We start from the raw sequence: 13,834 nt of genomic DNA on the forward strand, positions 1-13,834 counted from the left end.
CTCCCTCTCTGAGCTACCTTGCTAGGAAACCAGGAAGGTGGCAGGTGAAACCCTGGGGGTCTGGGGGCCGAGGAGGTGGGCTGTTCAGTGGGCGCCTGGACCGGGGGCGGGAGCACTGCTGTGCAATGTGGGCAGGTCTCCTACCTTCTCTGGGCCTCGGAGACCCCGATGTATAACGAACGGGCAGGGGATCGGACTGAGCCGTTTGGAGCTGAGGCTGCTGGGTTTTGCTGACGATTATGAATTGAGCGCCTCCTTTGTGCCAAGGACATAACAGTGAGCAAGACCTATACGGTCTCTCGGTCTCGAGGCAGGGACAGACAGTACTCCAGACTCTGATAAGAGCTAAGAGATAAAAGTTCAAGAGCAGGGTGGGTGCAGGGATGTTTTCCCTGGAGTAAGTGACCTTTAGGCTGAGATCCAGCTAGGAAGGAATCAGGTGAAGGGGATGGGAGGGAAAGAGTGCCCCCAGGGAATGGGGACAGCATATGCAAACACCCGGGAGGAGAAGAGGAGGCTGTAGATAATGAGACTCTGGATCCCTTCCAAGGAAGACCCCAGCCCCTGGCAGGTACTCACCTGGTATCTCAACCAAACTAGGCTTGGAGGGCTGGGGGCCACTGGGAAGGGAAGAGGAAATGGGAGCTGGCCTGGTGGCTCTGTTAAGGGCACTGCTAGGAACGTGCTCCTTCCCAGAAAGACATCAGCAAACACATGCGAGGCATGCACTGTGGGCCAGGCTCTGTGTTGCCCCCTTTCCTCCTGTCAACGATTGTGGGAGGTGGAGACTAGTATTATTGACATTTTACTGAGGAGGAAACCCATTCAGAGAGGTAAGGAACTTGCCCAAGGTCTCGTAGGGAACAACTAATCAATCTGGGACTTGAACCTGGGTCTGGTTCCAGAGGGGAAGTTTCTAATCATCAGATGGTACTGCCTTTCTTGCCATCTTTAGCCGTCAGAGTCCCACTTGCCTCAACGTCCTAAACGTCCTAACAAATGTCTCTGCCTCCTCCTGGAAGCTCTCCCTGACTGCCTCAGTCCCGGGCCATCAGAATATTAGCCCAAGTCCTACATGCCCACATGCCCACATGCACGTGATCTTCCAGCTATCTCCCTGGCCTTGTCCCTCACCCCTCTCTTGAGCTCTGCTCCAAGTTTGCTCCGTTCTCACCTTCAGATCTGTGCTCAGATGCCTTCTCAGAGAGCCTCCCCTGATGACCTTCTTTAAATGTGTCCCTTGCCATCCCACCAGACACCCCCTTCCCTGCTTTCTCTCCATAACACTTACCCCATACCAGCTATGTCTTTACTTACTTAACTTGCTCATCACTTGTCTCCCCCACGAGAAAGTAAGCAGAATTTCTATTTTGTTTACTGCTATGTGCGTGGCGCATAGTAGGTGCTTAAGAAAGATTGTCGAATGAATGGATTTCATTGCCTGTGGCATCCCTGACTATGCTGGGATACTGGGGAGCCCACAGGCAGAGACCAATACCTCCTCGGGTGGACTAATTCTGTGGGGGGTGCACCCCCTCCAGGGTCCCTCCATCTGGGCAAGAGTCAAGCTATGTGATGCTGTTCCTGCCTCTCTCCTTGGACTAAGGTTTTCTCATCAGTAAAACAAATGGAGAGAGAGAGAGAGAAGCCCAGAGAGAAGGAGGCAAGGGAGGTTACAAGAGTGGGAGTGAGAAGTGGGGGGAGGAAGGAGGGACTGGTGGGGAAAGGAGAGGGGGAAGGAACAGGAGTGGGGGGGAGGGAGAGAGCTTGGGGGGCAGCTCGAAGGCACCTCCTTCCCACTCACTTGCAGTGGAGGGTGGGCAGCAGAGCGGACCCTCTTCTTCAGTCCCCCCAGCTCCTCCCCTTCCCGAGAGAATTAAATTGCATCCAAACACCAGGCTCTGATTAGAGCTGGCCCGCTGGGCAGGAAGATTTATCATCCCAATTACCCGCCGGCCAAGACAAGTTGGGTGAGCAAGTGGGGGTGCTCCAGGGGAGGGGTGTCAGGGCTGCCAGAAGTGGACTCCTTGCACCCCCTGCCCTGTCCTCACTCACCTTTAGTGGGAGCAGGAGGTTTGGGCACCCTTCTCTGTCTCTCTCAGGGCTTTGATTATCTCTTTGGTTTCCCAGGGGAGACCGGAGGCTTCGACTTTGTTGGGTTGGGGGGCGTTGTGTAGTCCTCCAAAGGGTAAAGGAGGACTTCGGGGTGAATCAGGGACTCTGGAATGGGGGGGTGGGAGAAAGTTTTCCTTCCTAGGGCTGAGCTGGTCCTGATGTTCTGGGCTGTCCTCTGGAGACCCCATGGACACGACAAAATCTTTATTCCGGTCTGCCTCTGTTAGGTACTCAGGGGGCACAGGATTCCGGGAGTTACCCAGTCTAAGAGGAGCCCAGGCCTGATTTACACACCTCTGGTGATGGGGAGCTCAGTGCCTCTTGAAGCAGCCCCTTCCATGCAGGACTGTGCCAAGCCTCTTCCCCAGATGGCACCACACTCAGCTTCCCTGCCCGTCCTAGCCCTGCCCTGACACCCCCAGCTCCTGTCTAAGCCTGAGGCTTCACCACAGCCTCCCATGTGCCCTCCTGCTCCAGGCCAGCCCCCTCCTGTTCACCCATGAGCCCGAGTGAACACTGGGCCCGCACATCTGACCATGTCACTCTGCTGCTCCAAGACCTGCCTTGGTTCCCTGCTGTCTCCAGCAGGTGTCTGGCTCCTCAGAGGACATCGAAGGCCCTTCCTGTAGAGAACCAGTGAGCGTCTGCATGCTCACCTCACCTTGCCTGCTCCAGCCGTCCCCCACCCCAGCCTCTGCCCCGGCCCCAGTCTCCCCGTTCTCAGAATGGCCAGTGGACGGCTGAGCTTCTGAGTCTTTCTGCCTCGAGCACGCAAACTCCCTTTCCTCAGCCTTTGAGACCCAATTCAGATGTCCCCTCCTTTGGGAAAGATTTTTGGCCTCCTTCCCCTCTGGGTGGGCAAGTCCTTCCCTGCTCCTCCTGAGTGCCCACTGCCCCCTTCCGCTCTGTGTTGTCACTGGCTGTCGATGTGTCTCTCCCCCGCCTACCTGTAAGCTCCGAGGTCAGTGGCCAAGCCTTGTTTACCACCAGATCCCAGCACCCAGACCGGGATGGGCGGTGAGGAGAGGCCCTCTGGAAACACTAGCTGGGGGTAGACATGTGGGGAGCGGGGGGTGTCCTCGTGGCAACTGAGCACTCTGCGTCTCATCCCACTGCAAGCTCTCACCCCCATCCCTCTTGTCCTCCTAAGGAGCATTGGACTGGGAGTCATAAGGCCTCACTGCTGGACTTGGGCCAGTTGCTTCCCTTCCTTGGGCTTAGTCTCCCCAGGAGTGAAGTGAGGGTGGGGGTGGGGGCTGGAGTCCATCATCTCTGACATTCCTTCTTCCCTCAGATTCTTTTCTCTGGCTATGAATCACAAGTACCGTGTGTCAGGAACCATGCTAGTCATTTTACATACACAGATTCTAACGTCCATGACATGAGATGCTTTATATACAACATTCAGTATGATGTCTGGCACATCGTAAGCTTCAAACAAACAGAAGCTGCTATTATTGTAAAGATATCGTAAATTATAATCTTTGGGGTGTCTGGGTGGCTCAGTCGGTTAAGCGTCTGCTTTCAGCTCAGGTCATGATCCCAGGGCCCTGGGATCAGGCCCCATGTCGGGCTCCCTACTCAGCGGAGAGTCTGCTTCTCCCTCTCCCTCTGTTCATGCTTGCTCTCTCTCGCTCGCTCTCTCTTTCTCAAATAAATAAATAAAAATCTTAAAAAAAATTATTATCTTTACAGCCATCTAACACAGTGCCATTTTACAGATGAGAAAAGTAAGGCAATGAAAGGGGGAGTGACCCATCCAAGCGCAGACAGCTGGGAACGGTGCAACTGACCCCAGTTTTCGCGTGTCACGCCACCCTGCTTTCCTCACTCGGTGGGCCAGCCCCTTTATCCGTTCGTTCAGTAAATATTTACACACGCCTACTAAGTGCCAGGCCTGGTATAAATAGCGCAGATGCAGACAAGACCCTGCCCTCGTGGAAGGTACAGCTTCCTGGGGAGAAGAGATTAACTAAATACTCACACAAATACATATATAAATCATGACGAGCGCTCCGTGGTTTGCAGGAAAAACCAGGGTGCTGTAAGACGTACTTGGCCTGGGGTGACCCAGATGGGGAAGCTTCTCGCTAATCTGGTTAACTCTTTGCTATTCCTGGTGGCTAGAGACCTGCCCCCTCCCCCACTCCAGACCAGCTTAGGGCCAGACGACCCTGGAGGAGGGGGGCCGGATGCAGCCCCTGGAACCCCCACCCCAACACTGGCCTTCCAAGTCCGCACCCCCAACTCTTTGAAGACTGTCCCTTTACAACTGCCCTTTCCACCGAAGGATTCAGACACGAATTGTACTTTAAATTCAATATCGGTCATTAATATTTCATGATTACAAAACGTTAAAGATAATGTCAGTGGAAGGAGCGTTTGCATGGGCAGAATGGATGACTCAGAAGTTCGGGGAGAGGAGAGCCGGCATACTAAGTGGCTGGGGAGTCTTTGAGGTAATCCAGTATGACAGCGGCGGCGGCTCCCGACCCAGTGCAGCCTTCTCCAAGGTGCTCGCCAAGCTCCACCACTGTGTATAAATATTTCCCTTCTGATTCTTGTCACCTCGGGTTTGTTACGCCCGGAGCAGGTGGGGCCACCGTGACCCCACCAGCATCCTCTGTTTCTGAGGAAGCCAAATGGATGCTTCAGCAGGAGGCCACGGGCAGGCAGACCCCCTGGCATTGCACTTGGGGCTCGGGCTGGCTGCTAGGAAGCAGGAGGTCTGGGGGTGGAGCCCTGACCCTGTGTGGATTTGCTCCATGACCTTGGAACCATCGCTGTTCCGCCCTGAGCCTTTATTTCCTCTTCTGTAAAGTGGGGATAATAATTTTGCCCTTGTCTTGCAGAGATGGCAAGAAGCTGGAGTCGGTGGATTATTTGTGACACTCCTGGATTCGTGCCTGGCACCAAAAAAACATGACTTGAGGGGCATCTGGGTAAGAGCCAGGCTTTGGAGTCAGACAGGCTGGGGCTGGGAATTTGGACAAATGACTTCACCTCTCATCCATACGTTGGGGATAAGGGCAGAACCGACACCTCTTAGATGGGAAGATTCAATGAGCGAGCGCACTACTGTAAGATGCCTCGCACAGAGTCGGTGCTTGTAGTCAAGTGCACAGAGTCAAGATCGATAGATACCACTAATTGAGCACTTATTAAGTACTAGGCAAGTTCTCTCCATGCATGATCCTATTGAATCCCCCCATTAGCTCTGTGAAGCTGGAGCCATTCGTTTTCTCATTGATTAATACCTGGTGAGGGTTGGGCAGGGGTTGTTGATTGCAGCTCAGCGGGGAGGGTCTCTAGCCCAGTGATCAGTCTCCTTCCAGAGCCTCATCTTCCCCATGGTCGGTTGCTAGGCACTGGGGGGTGGGTGGGTGGGGGGGGCTCAGATTGCAGAGAGTACCCGGGAAAGGGAGCTCACGTGGCCTTGCTACGGAGGGAACTAGGCAGACTTGCTCCAAATCCCAGCTCTGCCACCGCACATCCTTGGGCAAGTTTCCTCTCCGAGCCTCGATCTTCCCATCAGTAAAGTGGGTGCTGATCGGTTACTGATCATGATTCAGTAGAAGTCCACACTAGAAAGCCTCTAGCCCAGAATATGGATGAGGTAAACACTGTAAAATGTTTGTGGGAGAGTCCCCTCCACATTCTTTCTTCTGTGAAATGGCAGCATTATAGACTTTGTATACCACTCTAGCTGCTCTCTGCAAAGAGACCCACTGGGCCAGAAGCACAATGCTTAACCCGAGTGGGACGTCAGGCAGGGTGCCGAGCCGGACGTGTGGGGGGAGATGTATCTGCGGGCAGGGAGAGGGGGCTCTCTGCCCAGCAGCCAGGCCAGTCTCCCCTGGCTGCCCAGGGAGCAGGGAGGGAAGGAGTGGGAGCTCTCCTCCCCCCAGTCCAGCCGCCACTTCCTCTCCAGCCACCTTTGTTACTTTCCTTTCATGCGGTGGAGGAGTGGATTCAAAGGCTCCCGAGTAGCAGGCACTGAGGTTTGAGCCAGCTTTGTATTTTCTTTTAAACTGAAGTTGAAAGAGACGGAGGGAACTTCAGCATAGGGACTTCCTTGGCCCACGGGCCGGTGGGGCCTGCAAAGTGGGAGGGCGCCGGCAGGGGGAGGAGGAGGAAGGCTGGTGGGGGGCTCGCAGGGCCAGGAGGGGCTTGGGCCACCCCCCCAAGTGCACGCAGGGGCGTTTGAATGTCGCCCACCCACGCACCCGAGGCTCAGAGGCTCTGAGTCTCTCTGCTGTCATGACTGCTTACTGGCAGCTCTGCAGGCTCCTGGACGTTGAGAGCCGATGGCGGGGGGGGGGGGGCTTGGAGACCAGGTCCAGGCAGCATTGCTCTGGTTTTGGAGGAGGCCTGCAGCTGCCACCTCCCCTCTCCTGGGCCTCTGTGAACCCCGTGGTCTCAGCTCCACACCTCCATGGCCTTACTTATCTGGACCCCATGCATAGAGCCTCCCCTCTTTCTCTTGCGGCTTACCCGTGCCTGCTGCACCAAACTGCCCGTGGTTCACGCGCGCACACACACACGCACGCGCACACGTGTGCACAGGTGCACACTCTTCCAGAAAGCCAGGCCAAGCATCTTGAAGTAGTCCCGGACCCCCTCTCTATCTCTTATCTCCACATCAGTCATTCCATCAGAAAATCCCAGGGTGCCATTTTCAGCCTGTCCCCCAAAGCTGACCACATCTCACCTCCTCCATGGCTGTAGCCCTGGGCCAGGACACGGTCTTGTCTTCCTGCCACTATCACATTTAACTTCCTCCTTCACCCCCCAAAGGATCTATTCTCATGCAGCGGCCAGAGGTATCCTGTCAGGTAATGTCCCTCCTCAGCTCAAATGGCGGCCCTGTCCTGTGATTCCCACCTTATTCAGAGTAAAGTCCAAAGAACTTACAACGGCTGATCACTCTGCCCCTCGCCAACCACACTGGTTTCCTTGCCATTCCTCCAATATGCTGGGCAAACTACCACCTCAGGGCCTTTGCATTGGCTGTTCTCTCTGCTTACAACACTCTTCCCTCGGACATGGGCATGATTTCCTCACTTTCCTAAGGTCTCTGTTGAAATGGCTCCTTCTCAGAGAGGCCTTCTTCTAAGAGGAACAACACCCTCTTCTTCCCAATCCCCTTCCTCGGCTCTCTTCCTTCCCGGTTTCTCACTAGCACTTCACATCATCTGACATACGTACACCTGTTTGCTGACAATCTAGCGCTCCCCCACAAAGACAAGAGCTTTTCTGTCTTGTTCAAGGCTGTATCCTCAGTCTCTAAAACAGGGCTTCGTATGTAGTGGGTGCTCAATAAATGCTGAGGGAAGAAAGTCAGCTTCCAGACCAGCTCTCGCCTTTTGGTTTGGGATCCTTCCCAGGTCTTTGTTCCTCCCGCAACCCGGCCATCTGTGCCCGGTTTCTTTCTCTTTGCCCCGCCTCAGCCCCGCCCATCACACGGCCTTCGCCCCGCCCCAGTATTCGCCCCGCCCCCCGGCTCACCCGCCTCCATGGCCAGCACGGTGATATTGTGCCAGCCGGCCGTCTCGCGGTCCAGCCCCTTGCCCGTCACGATGGCGCCCGTGTCCGCATCGATATCAAAGATCTGGTCTAAATCCGAGTCGCGGTCAATGGCATACCTGAGGGAGGCAGGGTGGGGCTGATTGAAGGTGCCCTGGCGCCAGGTGGAGCCCGTGCCCAAGTCCACCAGCCTTCCCCCCCACCCACAAAAGAGGCATCATCTGCCTGGGAGACACCAGGAGCAGAGAAACCCTTTCCAAGAGAGGAGGGGTGGGAAGGGATGTGGGTTTGCATCTCTGCTGCACCGGTACCCGCCGTGTGACCACGGGCCACCCTCAACCTTTCTGAGCCTCGGTTTCCTCTGCTGGGTAATGGGGCTAATAATTTGCACACCACAGTTGTGAGGCTGGAAGTGGGCAAAGTCCCTGGCACTCACTGCATATTCGATTCTTATCTTTCCCTAAGAGCTGACCCTCAAATTGGGCTTGGGAAGGGGGCGGGGCTGGTGGGGGGCGGGTGGGGGGAACAGAGGTGCAATGAATCATTCAGAGAATGGGGGGCAGGAATTATTCAGAGAACGGCTAACGGCGCCCAACGCGTCAAACGGAGGAGCAGGCAGAGTGTGGCACGGGCACCCGCGGGGCGCGGGATCCAGGGCTTGGACGTGTCCGGGGGGGGGAGGGGCACGAGGGGAATTCTGAGCAGGAGAGCGGGGGTCGGCGTGGAGGCCCCAGCCCGGCCACACGGCTGAGCGAGAGCGGTGGCGAGAGGTCCGGGGGGACGGCCGGCGGCCCCTCCCCGCCGGCGCAGCACGCGCGAGCTAATCTGCGGCTTTTCAGTTGCCGCGTGAAAAAGCCCTTTGTTCCGCCTTCTCCCCGGGCCTTTGTGCGGCGGCTCCAGGCCTGAAAGGCCCGTGTCCAACACATGTCTCGGGCGGCGGCCCAGAGAGGCCCCGCCAGCTCCGGCCGCCGCTTCCCCGCGCTGATAACGCGGGCGGGGGCGCAGCCAGGCTGCGCGGCCCACAAAGGCCTCGAATGCCAAGCAAGAGCGCACGCATTGTGCGGCGAGGACAAAGAAGCTTGGCGGGGCGGAGCTCAGCCTGAGCCACCCGGGCCCTCCCACAGGGAGGAAAGGGATCCTTTCCCCATCTCCTAGAGGGGGAAACTGAGGCCCAGGGAGGCGAGGGCGTCAGAAACGCCCCCTGCTGGAGGCGCAAAGCCCTGAAGCGACCCTATAGTGGGGTTTAGCTGCATTACAACTTCCCCGGGCCTCATTCCTTATCTGTTGAATGGGAATAATGACACCCAGTGGCACTGCCCGCATCTGAGAGTAATCAGAGCTGCGTTTGAATCCTAGGCTACTTACTCCACCTGTGTGACCTTGGACAAGTCACTGGACCTCCCTGGCCTCCATTTGCTTATCTGGAAAAGGGGGTGATCTGTACTCCCTCACACTGGTGTGGGTTAGAGGAGCTAATTCATGAGTCTGGCCATAGGCATACGTGACATCCCTTATTCTTTTCATAGTTACTGGGGTGGAGGCAAAGATGGTGAAAGCTACGGCCAACTGTAAAAGGCTGTGTGTGTGGGTATGGTGGGCATTACCGCCAGTTTCCTGAGCTCCCATCAACTCTCCTCCCTGTCCCTAAGCTGCTAAGCCCACATCCCCCTTGCCCCTGACCAACAGGGGCCTCCTGACCTGGGCAAAAGTGTATGGGGGGCTTCAGACCCCAGATGATACTTCCTTCCACTGGCACAGCACTTAATAATTTGTAGCCTGCTTTTCCTTTAGCCATCCCTCCCTGCATTTCTTTATGCTTAGACATTAACTGAGTGCCTTCTCTGTTCTGCTCTGTGCTAGGTCCCGGGGATAAAAGGGCAAATGAGACAGATGAGGTCCCTGCCTGGCATCCTGTGAAGCTGATGGGATCTTCCCTGTTTTGCAGATGAAGACACTGAGGCTCAGAAAGGAAACTTGCCAAGCGTAGGACTGCCAAGTGTGGTTGAGCAGGTTGTATCCTGCACAAAGGTACCAACCAGGCTGAAGGGGTGAAATGGGGTTAAAGTCTAACCAGTGTTCAGCTTGCCATGTGTCCTAGCTGAGGGAGGATCTCCTCAAAAGGGATCTTTTTCTTATTTATGCAAAGATGCCCTGTGGGCTAGTGATGACCCTGCTCAAAACTGCACAGGAACTGTCACAGAATTGGTATTTGTACCCAAATTTGGGACTCTCTACCCAGAGTTCTTTTTTAGCTCATTGAACCACCCAAAGCTGCAAAGCATGGAGCCTCAGATCCTCTTTGTCCCCAGCCTGGGCTTGTCAGATGTTTGGGTCCAAACGAGGTAGAACCAGGCTCCGAGTGTCAGCTCGGCTGGAAGGAACCTCCCCGATTCTCCTGGGAGAATGGAGTCCAGGAGAGGGCCAGGGCCTGACACAGCCTGGGGCTCCTGATCACTGGGTCAGGCCTGGGCATGAGGCAGGGCTTGTGGGAGGATGCCTGCCATCTTCTTGCTTCTCCCGTTCCTGCTTAGAACTCCCTTGTCTTTTCTCTCCTCCCAGTTTTTCTCTTCTGTTCCCTCCTGGAGGGGAAGGCGGGGAGCTGAATCTAAGTGGAGGCAGCTGTTCCCAAGGCCATGGGGCGGGCCGCAGGGACCTGCCATTAACCAGCAAAAGACTGGGGGCTGCAGGTCAGTGTGGCTGGCTGAGCCCCGGTGGTTTTGTTGCAGCTCAGGAAGCCAGTCAGTGAGTGGGAGGGAGGGGTGGAGGGGCGCGGCATGAAGCAAGGAGCGTGGCCTGGCAAACATGGGGGGCGGGAGAGGGGAGGCTTATGGACCTCACGTGTAGGTGCATGAGTTGTGCGTCTGGTCGGTGTTGTGGGCGGAAAGTGTGTGTGTGTGTGTGTGACCTGAATATGTGAGTGGTGTGCATGTGTGTCTGTGTGTGTGGTCCTGCTTTGCTGTTGGAAAAGCTAAGGCTCAAGAGGCAGCTGCTTAGGCCTAGGTATGGATCCAAGTCCACAATGCCCCTGATAAGTCACTTCAATCTTTGAACTTTAATTTTGAGCAAAATGGAGATGATAATCCTACCTTGCAAGTTGCTGGGAGGATTAAATGCCTAGCTGGGGGATAAGGTGCCTAGCTGAGCTCCAGGAAAATTACTCCGTGAGAGAGAATGATTGTTATTCTAATTATTATTCAGAAACGTCTGGTAAGGGGGACAGGGGAGTCCCTCCAACCGGTGTGTGGTCTGTGTGCCCCCGGGGGTGGGAGGCCCCATGTGCTGACAGCGGACGTTGGAGTATCTCCAGCAGGCTGAGAAGGGTGGGAGGCAGCTGTGGATCTAGAAGGTCCGGCTCCTCATTCAGTCAGCCAGGACCTGGACGGCAGGGAGGGGAACCCGAGCCTGTGCGGGTGGAGGAGTGCAGACAGAGTGTGGGTAGGTGTCAGCTAGTGTGTGGTGCGTGTGTGTGCATGTCTGTGCATGCGTGCAAGGGAGGACCCAGAATGATGGTCAGGAGCGCGGATCTGGTGCCCATCTGCCTGTTTGAAACCTAGCTGTGTGGCCTTGGGTAAATCACTTGATCTCTCTGTTCTTCGGTTTCCTCCTCTTAAAAATGGAGATAATAACAATGCCTACCTTACTGAGCAGCTCCGAGGGTTGGACAAGTAGCTACCCGTGGAACACTTCTATTTGTGCTGGGCGCCTGCCGCATGACCTGTGGATTTGCTCTGACTTTTTTTGCCAGCAAGACTTCGTGCCAGGCCTGCAGAAGGCTTTTACGTGCATGAGCTCCTCCCATCTTCCCAGGCACTGTTATCATCCCCATCTCACAGATGAGGAGGCTGGGCTAAGAGAAGCCAGGTGCCTTGCCCTGGGTCAAAAGGGCTGGTTAGTGGACACCCAGGTCTGTGCAGGGCCTCGTCTAAGGGCACCCTCCTGAGGGCCAGCCTGGCACACCTGCACTCGGACACACTCCAACTGCACAAAGTGCTGCCGCTGTCAAGGTTAGGGTGGGGGATGGGGGGAGGGTCCTGCTTCCTGGCCTGGCCGTGCACTATGTGGGTTTTGTCCGCATCAATATGTGCATACAGCGCACGCACAGGCGTGAGAGATACGGAAGGCAACAGGCTCCTGCGTGTGCAGCCTTCCCAGGGCTCCCTTGTGGAGGCTCATGTACACACGCGCACAGCAGGCTGAATGATGCGGCCCCCACCTGAGCTACTAGACGAAGAGTCTCTTCAGATGCAGAAGGGGCTCCCCTCCCCCCCACCAGGGATTCCTCTCTGCTCACTCCACCCCATCTGCGATTCTTTCTACATACCTGCCCTCCCCCTCCCCAAGCTTGAGACACACACTCAAAGCCCAAACATGATGCCTGGGAATTTGTACGTGATTAGTACAAGTTGCAGATTGAAGGGTAGAAATGGGTGTACAGGCCACAAGGAAAATGTTTAATGTTCATTTCCTGAGGGCCTACTATGTGCCAAACAAGCCTCCCTCCAACCCTGGGAGCACCGAGCACAGAACCTAGTAGAATACAGTAGGCATTTAATACCTAATCTTTGAATAAATGAATGAGGCAGGTACTATCATGATGCTCATTCTAGAGATGGGAAAACTGAGGCTTGCAGTAGGTCCAGTGATCTTCCCATGGTTCTACAACTGAGCTGAGATTCCAACCCAAGTCTTCTTTGATTCCAGAGCCCATGTACTTTCTGCTGCACCCCACTGTGGAGTGCTGGGAGGAAATGAGGTGTTTGTTCCCACTGGTCCAGTGTGGGCTTTGCTGGTTTTGATGTTCGAAGACTCACCACGGTGTAGGGCTATGCTGGGCTGATCAAGGGCCTGACTATCTGCAAGGCTGCCTAACCCAGAGATGGGCCCATCTGAGCACTCTCTTCCCTCCCTCCAAAGCTTCCAAGGCTTCCCATTGCCTAAGCATGGAGTCCCGCTTCTCCACCTGACATTCAAGTCCTTCCCAGCCTGGCCCAAGTGCCCCTCTGTCCTCATCTCTGCCCACCTTGACATGAGCTCATCCAGCTGATCATCCTGCTGCTGAACTTAACCTCCTGAATCCATGACTCTGTTCCTGCTTCCCGGCCCTTACCATCACTTCAACCTGGAGCATCCTCTCCCTGTTCCAACCTCACCTCCTCAGCCTTGCTTGGGGGCCATATGCAGAAGCCTGTGCTCATTCCCCTCGGTGGTGCATTGAGTCCTCGCCCCTCCTTGGAGTTCTGTAGTCCTCAAGCCCCGGCCTCAGCCCAAGACCACTCGACTTAGATCTGTCACCAGATGCCTTCACATGGGGGCCTAGCCTTCCTGTCAGCCTATGTCTGATTCATCTCTGTGCCTTATGCACAGGGGAGGACACCTAACCACAGAGAGAGTAAGAAGCTGGGGTAAAATAACAGGAGGCTGAACTCAGGAAGCAGACAATCATGGATTAAATTATTCCTCCCCCCTTCAAGCTGAATGACACTGGCAGAGTCACTTCTCCTCTCTGACCTTCAGTTTCTTCATCTGTAAACTGCGTATGATACCTCCTGAGGGGGAAATGCAACAAGCTGAGGCACTTTCCACTCTCCCCAGTGCAGGAACTCAGAAAACCGCTCTGCATATCTGCATCTCTGTATTTCCCAGGTGCCTAGTGTGCCTAGATTTTACCTATAAAATCTCCGAGAATACCGCTTAATGTCTTCATCTCCAGGAACACACCAAGCTGCCCCTGCTCCAGGACCTTTGCACTTGCTGTTCCCACTACCCGGAATGCTCTTCCTCACATCTTTGCAGGTTGGCCCTCACTTTATCATTCTGATCTCAGCTCATCTGTCAACTCCTGGACTACTGGATCCATAGTAGCCCCTGTTGCCCCAATCCTTATCCTATTACCCTGTTTAACTCCTTCATAGCTCTTATCAGCACAATGACTGTCTCTCCCCAGGAGAAGGCAAACTCTCTGTGGGCAGGGATGAGGTCTTATTACCACTGTTTCCCCCTTGACTCAACGTGTAGGCACTGACTGAGTCCACGACCCTGCGAACCCAGGAGCTGAGGATGCAAGCTGGGCTCTGGGCAGCACATGTGCCCCATGAGGAGCCCTTCTGTCTCTCAGTGGGCCCTCACTGGCCTCCTATTTCCGCGTCTGTCCCCTGCAGAGAGGGCGCTCATCCCCAGCTCTGCCCTTGGCTGA

The 13,834-nt window shown here is 55.4% G+C and overlaps 1 protein-coding gene across 2 annotated transcripts in view; it reads right to left on the bottom strand.

Moving 5' to 3' along the window:
- CDH22 (cadherin 22) overlaps window positions 1-13,834 on the bottom strand; it is a 67,439-nt gene that overhangs the window by 14,362 nt on the left and 39,243 nt on the right. For both annotated transcript variants that reach the window (XM_036069664.2, XM_078057254.1), the window contains exon 7: window positions 7,624-7,760. In XM_036069664.2, the coding sequence (XP_035925557.1) occupies window positions 7,624-7,760 (137 nt within the window). The remainder of the gene's footprint in view (window positions 1-7,623; window positions 7,761-13,834) is intronic.

This window comes from Halichoerus grypus, chromosome 10 (genome assembly GCF_964656455.1).
Source record: "Halichoerus grypus chromosome 10, mHalGry1.hap1.1, whole genome shotgun sequence".
In the NCBI taxonomy this organism is placed as follows: Eukaryota; Metazoa; Chordata; class Mammalia; order Carnivora; family Phocidae; genus Halichoerus; species Halichoerus grypus.